Here is a 13391-nt window from a genome sequence, read left to right on the forward strand (position 1 = left end):
AATGTCCTCATAAATCACATTTATAGCATAATAACCTTGTAATTACCAGTTTGTAACTTACAAAATTGTCCTCGTAAATCACAAAAACACGCACACACACACAAACTCACTCACACACACACACACACACACACACACACACACACAAACTCACTCACACACACACACAGTTCCATAGAATACACACATTTACATAAAGCCTCACGTGAGGGTCATATGCAGATGACTCAAACCCTAGCTGTGTCATTTTCCAGAGTAAACTTTAAAGAGAAGATCTGATGTCTGCACAATATATCCTTACAATAAGATCAGAATCAGAATGAGCTTCATTGCCAAGTATGCTTACACATACAACGGTGTATGTGTGTACAAGATCAGTGGCACAGTGATGGTATCAGTTGGTAATACCATGGTACTGAATCATTACATTTTCATTTCCATGATATTTGCAAAGTATTCCAAGGTACTTTATAGCTTCATTGTGTAGCCAAATACGAATATTAAGGAACACCATGACATTACCATGAGCAGGGTTCTGACACCTTTTGACAAATGACCATGACTTTTCCATTTGTTTGTGATTTCTGGATAAGATTACACTCAGGAAAGTAACTGAATTAAATAATTGAGAGCAAATCATTAGGGCCCATGACATTCACTTAATAAATTATGTTAGAAGCAAATGCGCATTAATAAACGAGACAGCTGATATAAATATGAATAATATACAGTAATGCGACAGAATGCGCAGACAGCGTCAAAGATGCGCTCTCGTCAGCATCCTTCACGACCTCTTATCTGCGCGTGTCCGGTAAATATTCCCATTGAAATACTGCACATCACACTCTCACCTTCCTCCTCTCCCATGCGTTCGTCCTTCCAGGTGCAACAGAGCAGCATCAACCTCATTCAAGTCTCGGACCGCGCCGCAACAGAAACTCCCCTTCCAATATCAGACACTGGAAAAATGCGGCCAGCTGCCACACCGCGCCGCCAGTTTAAGGATTCCAATATGGGGAGAGGAAGACTTGGATCATGAATATTGATAAGGTAGCATTACGTGACTCGCTTATTGGCTGACAGGCTTTACGTTGGCGAATGGGCGTTATCGTCTTGGTTTGGCTTATGAATATTAATAACATCACGTGACTGGCCGCTTTTGCCAAGCCCTTCCAGAGAAACTAAGGGACACTGGCCAACTGAACACTATCCCTGGAAAGCTATAAGAGCGCAAGGTTACGTATGCGCATGCGCACATTGGTTTCATGAAGTCTAACCTTAAAGTCTTACATACAATGCATCAAACTAATGATAGCATTTACATGATGTGATGTGATATTTTTTCTCATTATGATCCATGTGTAGAGTAGCCTATATGGTGAATGTTATGATTTTAATAGCAATAAAATCTCATAAAATATATCAAATATCATCACGTATACCCAAGTGTGATGTTCATGCAAGATTTTGCCACAACAAAGTGTCATTTTCAAAGAAACAGGAAATGTGTAACGACTGTATGAAGGTTATTAGATGCCTTATTACCATTTTTATGTTGTTAATTGCTGTAATCCAGTGTTTTTCGTTCTGATATGCTAAAATATAATGAAGATACAGTCATAAAAGAGACAGTTCATTTTTTTTTATTTAAAATATTTTATTTGGTTTTCACTAGAGCAGGTAAAATGCTGGGATTTCCATAATCTAGTCAGAACGTAATTTGTGGAAAAAGTGCAATAGCCCCGCCCCTTTATTTAAATAAGATGGAAATCCTACAGCACAATAATAAACAAGACCTGGTGGGGCTAACAGGCAGGTAAAATTATACATGATTAAGTTCTCTCCAGATGAATAAATTGAAAACAGTATTAACCCAATATTATGAAAAAGAGACATTTCATATTTCATATGTGTTAATCTATCAGCTGATAAGGCTTTTCTGGGGACACACATTAGGGGTATTGCATACATACATAACCTACACACACACACACACACACACATTGTCACAGACACCTCACATCTTATTAAAATAACTCTTACAGTTTTGCAGGTTCCACAGTGACTAAAATGCATAAACTATTTAAAGCGAGAAAGAAAATGTTATTGTGATATGATGTGTACAAACTTGATAATTGGTAAAAACATCAAGTTCAAATGGTGCAAAACAAACAACATACAGTAAAGTATCCTGTTGCTAAATGATCCAACCTACTGTAAGCATATGATATATATTTATATGTTTATATACTAATTCTATATGAATATACAACGATTAAAGAAACACATTCTTGGTCAAATTATGGAAGCACCTAGTCCCCCGGTCCAGGGAACAACATAAGCACATCTTTTTCATTTTCCAGGTTCAAACATACATAATGTACAAGTCAGAACTCCGATTACTATTTTACACATTTTTACTTGAACAATAGTTTGTTCCCTTCTCTGGACAGAGATCGAAACAGTTTTCTAAGTTGCAAGGTGCTTGATATAACCGACACAATAAAGCTTTCTGCTTGTTGTTAGCATAATCAGAGCAAAGCTCTTCATACTTAACAAAGTTTGCAAGAATGAATGTTGAGATGGAGCAGCGAGCAGTCACTGTCAATGGTCTGTTCGCTGACGTTCAGCTCTCTTAGCAAAACATGCATTTCTACGCACGTTATGTCCTACTGTACATACAAAATCCTGGGCTGCCATTTATTCTGGATTTCAGAGATTCAAATCTAAGATATTCATCACCTAGACTCATTTATGATGGGGAATTATGGTTACTCACAAAACCTGTAAAAACATGTCATATCCACATCAGAAGAAATTATATTTTGCATAAAGAAAGTGAGACCCATTTTGTGAATTGTGACATCATTTTTGTGACACTTTACCCCCAGTTCTCATTACAGTCATGCAAAACTATTTTTCATGACTGTAATGCACAAAAAGACATGATTTAAATTCTGAAGTATTTATACATCAATATAGTATTCATAAATTATGCTAATTTAAATGACAGAAATCCCTTTATTACAGTTATTTTTACTATAATACAGTAAAATGACTGTGTTACACTAAAAGAATTGCTAAATAAATAAATAAATCAAAAGCAAAGCATTACAGTAATGAGAATCTTGGGGGAAATTAACTTATTTGTCATGAAAACAATGTCACAATGTAGAAAAATCCCCAAGTGATCCTAAAATAGGTTTAAAGTTCTTTCTAAAAATATATTTTTTTATTATCATTTTTTTCTTTTTGGAAGAAAGATGCTTAATGAAAGTTGAATCACCTAGACTCATTTATGATAGGGAATAATGTTTACTCACAAAACCTGTCAAAACATGTCATATCCACACCAAAATCAAAAGAAAATTATAAGTAATTATATTTGGATTTTGCAGTTTTTTTTCACTGCAGCATTATTTTTGTGACATTTTACCCCAAATGTCCATTACATCAATCAAACATATATATATATATATTGACTGTATTTACTACTATTGAATGAAACAAAAATTCAAATTCAAATATTTAAATTTTAATGTATTTATATATTATTATACCACTTGTTGTACTGCCTTTAATTTATGCTGATGTATTATTAAATCACTTTATAACATTCATTTTTACTTTCATGAAGCACAATTAGTGTATTACAGTAATTAGAAATGAAAGGTTATGAAAAGAAATGTTGCAATGCAATAAGATTGCATTGGCTCCATTTGCTTCATCCAAAATGTGTGATGTTTGGGGTGAAATATGACCTGGACACGTTTTGATGAGGTTCACCCATAAACGACTGTATATGAAGACAGAAAGTTGATGCCGTCTCTCTAAAGGGTTAAAAATAACAGACAAACCTCTAAGCTGAAGCTTGGCCAGATGTGAAATCTTGCAACCCTAAGTGTAATCAGCCGTACGACAGGATGCTTTCACTTCAACACGTACCTTGAGTGTGTCGGCAAAGGCGAGAAATACCATGTCTTTGAGAGTCTAGAATGCCAAATTATCAATGCAACTGAACAAAAGAGTTTCGAATGATCTCAGAAATGTCCAAAACTAAGATGTGTACAATAAGAAACAGTAACGTGCTGGAACGTGCCATAAACAATCAGGATAGGAATTATTGTCATAAAAAACACTAGCGTGCAGGGCTCTGGATTTGTTCCAAATATTTCCTATCAGTACAGAAGGTAACATTTGTGCATGTTGGGACTGTTGTTGGAGTAAAGTACATTCTGGAGCATGCAGTAGCACCATGTTTCTTGAGGTCACTTCACATCTCAAGAGATTCTTTATTTTCTTCTCCTCCCGCAGTATTTGCCCTGGCAGCCCGCTCCACCTGCACAACAACACACTGAGGTCACCACCACACTACTGTATATATCAAGAATGAAATATCAAATTCTGCAGACGTCCAATAAAAACTGTTGTATATATGTATAGTTACAGGTTTATTGTTTACATGCATAATTTGTACTATTTATAAGTATTTACATTGATTTGTAGAACAAGTGCAAAAACGGTAGGCCTACTGTTTCCTTAAGAAAAGCATCAGTTCAGTGAGCGTCTTACAAAAGTGTTTCGGTTAAGCGCTGATTAATGAGAGTTAAATGGCTTATTTACCGCATCCTTGCCATGTGTGATTAAAATGAATGTTTCTTTTAACTTTTACCTAATAAACAACTGACTGTAAAGAACAGAAAGGATATTAAAAGAGGCATTTTTCAGTGATAAATGGATTGTGTGGATCTCATCTTTAGACACACATTACACGGAACAAGTCAAAGCAAACGTTTACTCTCAACACGTACTCTCATAGCTTCTACACCACTACACAATCTCCGCTGAGTGAAATCTGAGGCAAATGTTGAATTTCGTAGCACAGAATTTGCAACCTAGTCTCATACAATGAACGCTACTATCATTTTTGCAAACCGACTTTTACGTGACAAGTTCTACGTTTTGTCGCAGTTTCCTGGTGAAATGAACACTAGAGGTGCTACAACAACAACAATTAAAACCTCCATCTAATATACACCTTGAAAACCTTCACTCGCTTTTGGCACCCCCTGCTGGACATTTCACTGGGAAATTGCAGCCAAACGTGTAATGAAGTATTTAATTTTGTCTTGCAAAAACGTTTCCACGGTCACATAATGTTCATGAGATCAGGCTGGATTTTTGGTCACATGTGAGAGCAATTGTAGAGGGTCACACATAGTGTAAAAGATAGTTCTTGGGATTTTAAAACTCGATTTAGGGATAGTTCAAATGAAGATTGTGATTAATCGGAAAATCTACATTTTACCCAGCCTAAGTAAAAAAGTATAAAACTACAAAGGAGCAATAACAAACTGCAATAAAATTGCAAATCTAAAATGTTGAGTATGCTCTGTAAGTCTTTTGTGCATCAACTGAACTGGCTGAATTGTATAATCCTGTCTTGAGAGGAAGTAGGCCAGTGTTCGGTGTGATGTTAGATCAGCAGAAATGAGTGCAGTGATTATATGGTGGCAGGATTAATTCTGTCTGTTCACTACAGACTCTAATCGTACCTCGATAACCTCCTCCCAGAAATCCTGACAGTCCACCTCCATATTTCGCTGCTTTAGCTGAAAAAAAAAAAAAAATGAGTTTCACTAAAATAACTTTTAACCATTAACCCATTTTTGGCCAGTCAAGAATAAAACAAACAAATCATACAGACAACTTTTTTGATACTTTAATGGTGTTTTTTTTCATCATTTTTAAAGCTTGACACCCTCAGTTCCCCTTCACTTTCACTGTATGGAAAAGAGCAGCTTGCTCATGAATACATAGCATTTTTTAAGTCTTAAAACTACTTGTGTTGAGGTTTCAATATTCTTTTACTATTATTCCATTGGTTTTAATATTAAATCTACTGTAAAAAGCCCAATAACTAGTGCTCAGTCTCAGACTACCGTGTTTGTGTTTTAAGGAGAAAGGAGTGATACCTTGTTGTGGTGACAGCCCTGCTCCATATCCACCTAAAAACACAAGAAATCATGGCATTAATATGAGTTATTACTACTTATAAAATGACAGGGGTGATGTACAATGTATTAGGGATTATATAAGCAAAAATAATGACTCTACAGCATTCAAATGTAAATAGATGGGAGGATGGCCGTTTGTTAGGTGATTTTTCTGACCAGCTGTGACCAAGAGCATCTGGGTGGAAATAACTAATCCACCGAGCAGCTCTACCCTATGATTATATAATAAGTAATACATGTGTTAAATGAAAGCAGCTTGAGCCTGTAATGATGATCAGAACACAATCACACTTTGCATGATATTTGCACTCCGACTCAACACTGCTTTACATAATGAGCGGATTTCAGCAGGACAATGTCATCATGACTTCCCGCATTGATCAATGGATCCTTTCAGCATATTATCTGTGAGGATGACTAATAATATACTGGACACACATGCAGTTAAAAACAAGACTCAAAAGGTGCATGAATATTCCAGAAATACAGCATCATATATCAGGATGAACCTCACAAATCCCGTCAAGAACATCACATACCAGCCATAAAAAAATTATATTTTTGAAAATATGAAAATGAAAGATATTTTTATATTGTACTACCAAAATTCTCATTACTGTAATTACTGTAAAACAACAACACAGGTATGCCGTTTCAATTTTAAAGTAGTTATTCACAATGATAGTCATTGTATTATTCTTGTAATTAATGTTGATTGAAAATTACTGAGTGCGAAGAATATGATTTTAATGACTGTGTTACAGTAAAGATCATATAATGTCTGCTTTCTTAGAGAACAGTGAGAATTAGAAAATAAAACTCAAAAGTAATCGTGTTATAAATTGGTAAAAGTTTACAATATGGTTGTATTTGTTAACATTAGTTAATGCATTATAAACTGACATGAAGTAACAATGAACAATTGTATTTTCATAACCCAGATTAATAAATGCTGTAAAAATGTATTGTTCATTGTTAGGTTATGATATCTAATACAGTAACTAACACTAACAAATAGAACCATGTTCTGTTCACATACTCAAATTTTATTGACTGGAATGCGTGCGTTAAAACCGTTTAATGCACAGCTAGTTCAAGTCAGATTTAATCACTATTCAATATTAATTGTCTACTCTGCTGTACTCCGTAATGAGACATTGTGAGAGTTTTATGCCTCTGTTCAAATGGCCTCCAGACATGAATACAGTCTCAGAGCTGGAATTAACCATCACATCACAAAACAACATCATCAAGTCAGGCAGTGCCGTCTTTACATCAACTGAGAAGCGCTACAGGAAACACGGAAAATACAACAGTGTTTATCAGCCCTGTATTACTCACCCAAAGCGCTTGTGAGTAAAGTATGGTTTGACATTCAGCTGTTTTGCTCAGAGAGGGAGAGAAGGTAACCGAGATTCATCAAATGTGTCTTTCGCTGTCTGATGATTTATATTGTAATATGATAAAACATCATCTAAAATTGCTGCACTGCTCAACATGTGTGTCTATAGCTGCTAGAGGGCACCCGGCGATCACACATCAATGCCTGAAGCTCTGAATGGAATTTCTGAATTTTGCAGTACAGTAATCGAACAAGGCCACATCGCAATTTCATTCTTAATTCATTCAATCGTGCAGCCTTAATGGAACCATATGGATGTCTCAGAGGTCAAAGTCTGCAGGTTTAAAGCGTTTTGGGTGTTTTCCCCCTCATTATGTACAAGTACTACTTTTACAACGGTCACTTCAGCAACACCAGTTTTTTGCTCCTTGATTTGAAAATGACAATGAATATGAATTAAATGTTACATGTTCTCATGAGTGCCAAATCATCCACATAATGTGGCTATTCTTATTTTTGGATTTAATTTGTAAATTCACAGTTTTTAAAGAGAGTTTGGTCTCCAATAAACTGTAATATTATCACACTTTATCTTTGTGTCTGATTTAGAATGGGCAGAAATCTAGATCTAATGACCTGTATATAATAGTCGTTAATGTTTTTCTTTCAGTCAAAATTTTATGACAATCAATGACAGCTGTGACTAATCAATGATGGCAAGTGACCATGGTATAAGCGGGACAATACACAGCTAGGTGTGCGCCCACAGCTCTGCTTCCTGTTGGGCGGTTCTTTGCCTCCACATCATACATTAAAAGTGTTTAGCACACACCTAGCACTGGATTGTACCTTACTTAATACTTTAGCTAATTAACATAAATTCATGAATAACATGAACAATGAACAATTGCATTTTTATAAACAAATGTTAACCAAATTAATTATAAATGCTGTAAAAACATTTTTCATTGTTAGTTCATGGTAAATGAATTTACTAATGTTAACAAATAGAGCATCATACTATTTATTGTTAGTAAGTACTTTGACTACATCCTAAACTCAAGAAAGCCCAACGTTTGAGGGACAAAAAGAGAGATTCTTCAATAACTGTTTTACTCTCACTTTTTGGGTAATAGACACCAATTAAACATACATCAGTCCTGGCAGGATTTGTGTCATTTTTTCCAGACTTTGGGATTGAGGCACCATGAAATTCCTGCTTTATTTCTCTCTAGAGAAACAGTTTATATGTCCCATTCCTGATCCACAACAGGAATAAATGTACTCTGTTATAAAGACTTACTAAAATGAGCAGTGTTTCCATCGATTTGAATATTAACATCATGGTAATATCACATGAGAATTACAGAAAGCTGTATACTGTAAATCTGATGTACAATTCAAACATACACTTACTGTTGTACTGTGTATCAGACTAAAGTTTATATTCCAAATGATAAATATAGCTGCTCCTTTTCGGTCTGTGACTGATTTATGACTCATGTGCTCATCTTAAAGAGCTGTCTATGAATAAAACAAGTTATTTAGTCAGAGTGTAATGAAGCAACAGAACTTTGAGAACTCTATAAAACATGCAATATTTCAGGCCGATGTAATACGATGCATCGCTGGAGAAATTAACTGGCTAGTCGTGACTGTTTCCCGAAACCCTAGGAACTATGCCACCCATCCATCATTTGAACCACTTTGGTTCAACAATATAGAGCTGTCGTTAATGATGTTACTCAGGGGGTGCAAATAGATGGGATGTGACACATACATATGATGCAATAATGGGGTTTCCCTCTACTCCAGACTTCAGTGTTCCCTTGATGCACTTGATCACATACGCACATCCACACTCTTCAAAAACATAAACGCAACTTATGCACTAATACAAATAATGCTCTGTTGTCCAAGAGAGACCTTTGTGTTAAACCAGTTTCTATCAGCCTTTAATCCCTTAATATGGAATGAAAGATATAGAAGCCTCAGCGAAGTGGAATGATGTCCACACAGCAAACTAACAAGGAGCTATGCTACCACAGGTAAGAAAGAGCTGTAGTTCCAACCACGCTACTATGCGATGCTGTTTGCAAACTAAGGTTTCAGGAAACACAAAATCGTTGAAATATGTTGGTAATGATGGAACTTACGCTTATAGCTGGCTAACGATGCTTTTGGGAAATACATCCCTGTATAATCAGCTACAGAGGGGTTGCAGGGTACACCGGGTCTAAACAGTCTGTCTAGGGTTTTAGAGTTTGTTGACATAACATTGTCATGGCAACGAAGATGTAAAATTGGCTTTAATTTTACACAGATGAGGTTAGTGCGTGATTTAATGACAGTAAAATCATGTTAACACACATATTGTTAATGTCTTGTGTCAGTGAGTATTTTAATTTTTACAGATTAAACCCCATTGACTTCCATTGGAAGTGTCTCATTGGAACACACATTTGTGCTTTTATTAAAGAAAAGAAAATCTTTTTTTCACACAAATTACTGTTTGTTGCTCCATCAATATTCAATAAAAATACATGTTTTTGTAATCCTGATAGACTTTGCAATTTCTTAGTTTCAGTACCTGGATATGCTTGTGGGTACCCTCCATATCCACCTGGAACTACTCCACCTGAGAGAGGCAAAGATTAATAGTGTAATATACAAGAGGACTTCCCACCCAGTCACTGTTGTACAAACAGTCAGACAATCTCACATTCAATTATTTCAACGTCAAAGAAGGCGAACGCTGAACAATTGAAACAAACTATTAATACTTTTCATGTTTCTACATTTTCAGGAGTGGTGCTTGCCTGTGCAAATCTCACCAGCATGATGTCAGTGAGTTCAATGTGGTTGCTACTGGCCGAAGTCAAAAGAGTCTCTAATGGGGCTTTTCCACTGCACGGTACAACTCGACTCGACTCGCATTTTGGGGGTTTTCCACTGTGCATAGTACCTGGTACCTGATACTTTTTTAGTACCACCTCAGTCGAGGTTCCAAGTGAGCAGAGCCAAACTAAATAGTGTGGTGGTGGCATAGTGGGCTAAAGCACATAACTGTTAATCAGAATGTTACTGGTTTGATCCCCACAGCCACCACCATTGTGTCCTTGAGAAAGTCACTTAACTCCAGGTTGCTCCGGGGGGATTGTCCCTGTAATAAGTGCACTGTAAGTCTGCCAAATGTAAATGTACTAATTGTGACGTCACAATCCTGCAGATCACTGATTGGTCAGGGAGAATTGTCACTACCAGCATAACTGGACGGGACATCAACCCGCTAGTTTTAAAGTTAGCAACAGCGATAGCAGTATCATTTGTTCTTGCGACTTTCAAATTTTTTAAAGAAAAGGCTGTGAGCAAAACCATGCCATGGTCAGTAAACGAGGTGCAGACGTTCCTCTTGTTAGCGACGAACAAAACGTTGCAAAACAGAAAAAGTATTTCAGGAAGTGTCTATGAGCAATGGGAGGGAGAGTGCCTTGGAGTCCACGATGGAGGATGGTATGTTTTGTTAGAAGATCCTTGCCATTTTTGGGGATTTCCGCCTGGATTTGGCCTACCCAAATTAAAAAGCTTCCCATTCCCACATACTTTGGCCTAAATACACAGTTTTGGTGTCATATTACAGGAAACCCTTTGAAGTTGCATAAAACACTGCTAAAAATAAAAAAAAATTAAATATATGTTGTCTGAACAGTAATAACCCTCCTAAAAAAAGAGGCGCTTTTTGATTTTTTTTATATAAATTCATTTTTGAAAGTGTATAACTCAAGCCCTGTAAACCCTAGCAGCAAGCAGACAGTTTTGGCTGTTTCCACTAGATGTCAGCAAATACCTGAAAAAGGAATTTTGTCTGTATCATGTTTTATTTAATATCTATTTCAATTTATTTGAAGGGAGGAATATTACCTTTTTTGGTGTACTTTCCGCCTACCCAAATCTAAAGTCTCCCCATACCCATATACAGTGCTATAAATGCAAAATCCCAGTGTAATTTTACAGAAAACCCTTTGTCATTACATAAAACACTGTTGAAAGTGGTAAATATGCGCTCTGGTGTCTGGTGAGACGCGTCTGTGTGTTTTGGGCACGTAACCTACCCAGTGATCACTTCACAGTCTGGATGCAATATCACAGCCCCTGATTGGTCTATTTGATCTTGAGAGACATTGCCGGAAAGTGGAGGGTCTAAGCTTTACGGCAATATATGCTTTATCCGGATCGGATGTTTACATATTTTCCTGGATTGTTGAATATCATATAACATTACTTTGTGGTGTTTCTGCACTCGTGTGACATATCGAGGGATTACTTGGGCACACAACCACAGAAAACACTGAAAAACGGCTCATTTTGCAGAGAATAACCTAAGGTAAAAGATTATGTAGCATTTGTGGCTAACTGTGCTGTCTAGTGCGAGTAGCACGGCAAATATTCAATAATTTCACTTGTATGATTGTATACTTCATGATTCATTCGAAGTGTATTAGATATGTGATTATACCTCAATAAAAAGACTTATTGGAACTTCTTACTGGCAATGAGAGCTGATACATGGTTTGTACATGTGCGTCATATTTGAGCGATATGAGACATATGTATTCAAAAACGCACATAATTATGACACGACTTTTGATGGGTGGAACTATGTAATTTATTGTAAATAAGTTACTTAGTGTAAAACAAATGCCAAAGTGATGCATATCTCAAGAAAGTAGACATTCTAAGCTTTCAAATGGTACCAGATATGAGCTTATAACTCCTCCGCATACATTTAAAATTGGAAGTAAATTATTACTGACGTAATTTTAAATCCCGGAACCGGGATCGTGGATTTTAACTCTATACTTTGCTTGAAAGCTTCACTTTATTTAGTTGATCAGCTACTGAAAGCTTCTAAAACAACCAGGTCAATTTAACGGTTACACTTGTGTAAAATCACCATGCAACAACTGCTTTATGCAGAATAATGAGCTAGTAGCTAACAGCTAGCGGTTGTGTTATTGTGTATGGTTAGTAATGTTTGTGTCGCATTTAAGATGACGTCACAGGAGTAGTTGCAGCAAACAGTAGAACACTCTCTATCACCTTCTATCACAATATTCAGATCTGAAAGGGAAGGGACGTTCCAACGCAGCTTCAAAAATCTTGTAATAAAGAAATCTTCAAAAGCTTGTATTAAAGACTCTGTTTGCTCGATCTCCCTACTTTTAGTTTTAGATAATTCTACTAGATGGCAGCAAACTCTAGAAAACCAATGTATATTGTGATAGAAGGTGACAGAGAAAAAAATATTTTTCTAGTGTTTGCTCCCACCTAAAGTAGCAATTTGGCTATTTTCACACAGGCAGAAAAATCAGATTTTTTGGGGGCACTGTTACTCAAATCCGTTTAGGTTTTTGTAGTCTGAACAGGACAATAACACATTAAATCCAATTTTTTTTTGTTACAGGGTACGCAAAGCACTACAAACCTCTTATAATAATGCAGACAATGGCATAACTTACCCGAAGAGATGCATTAAGGTGCGGTAACCCATACCGGTTACTAGAAACAACGCATTAAAGTACTAAATGTCATGCAAATGTGGGATGCTTGAGCATTTTGAGCATTTCATCACAGGACATGGGTCCTCATCTCACCTTTCAACCTTTTTGTATGCTTTTTTATGCTACAGTCCGCTCTGTTTATTTTAATTATTGTAAGGTATTGTTTCACTTGTGTTGTCACTTTCCTTGTCACATTGATATCAAATTAATAACTCCTTATATTTATATAGGAGCACTCTCCTCAACCACTACCAGTGTGCAACATCCACCTGGACGATGCGACGGCAGCCATAGTGTGCCAGAACGCTCACCAGCCACCAGCTATTGGTGGAGATGAGATAGTAGAGTGGTAGAGCCTTTTCATATATAGACAGAGGATTATAGGAAGCCATAATGGATGGAGGCCAATGGGCAAATCTGGCCAGGACACCCCGGTGTCTAATTTTTATGAGAAGTGCCCTGGGATTTAAT

The 13391-nt window shown here is 36.4% G+C and overlaps 2 protein-coding genes across 8 annotated transcripts in view; both read right to left on the minus strand.

Annotated features, from left to right (window-relative positions):
* LOC127632191 (LIM domain kinase 1-like) overlaps nucleotides 1-1148 on the minus strand; it is a 109974-nt gene extending 108826 nt beyond the window's left edge. Inside the window, exon 1 of the mRNA XM_052110789.1 lies at nucleotides 852-1148. Within this exon, the coding sequence (XP_051966749.1) occupies nucleotides 852-909 (58 nt within the window). The 5' untranslated portion in view covers nucleotides 910-1148. The remainder of the gene's footprint in view (nucleotides 1-851) is intronic.
* Nucleotides 1149-3743: 2595 nt separating this feature from the next.
* LOC127632189 (elastin-like) overlaps nucleotides 3744-13391 on the minus strand; it is a 90159-nt gene continuing 80511 nt past the window's right edge. For all 7 annotated transcript variants that reach the window (XM_052110788.1, XM_052110787.1, XM_052110785.1 and 4 more), the window contains 4 exons: nucleotides 9950-9997; nucleotides 5976-6008; nucleotides 5556-5612; nucleotides 3744-4339 (listed from right to left, as the gene is read on the minus strand). In XM_052110788.1, coding sequence (XP_051966748.1) covers nucleotides 4293-4339; nucleotides 5556-5612; nucleotides 5976-6008; nucleotides 9950-9997 — 185 coding nt within the window. In that variant the 3' untranslated portion in view covers nucleotides 3744-4292. The remainder of the gene's footprint in view (nucleotides 4340-5555; nucleotides 5613-5975; nucleotides 6009-9949; nucleotides 9998-13391) is intronic.

This window comes from Xyrauchen texanus, chromosome 38 (assembly GCF_025860055.1).
Source record: "Xyrauchen texanus isolate HMW12.3.18 chromosome 38, RBS_HiC_50CHRs, whole genome shotgun sequence".
Lineage (NCBI taxonomy): Eukaryota > Metazoa > Chordata > Actinopteri > Cypriniformes > Catostomidae > Xyrauchen > Xyrauchen texanus.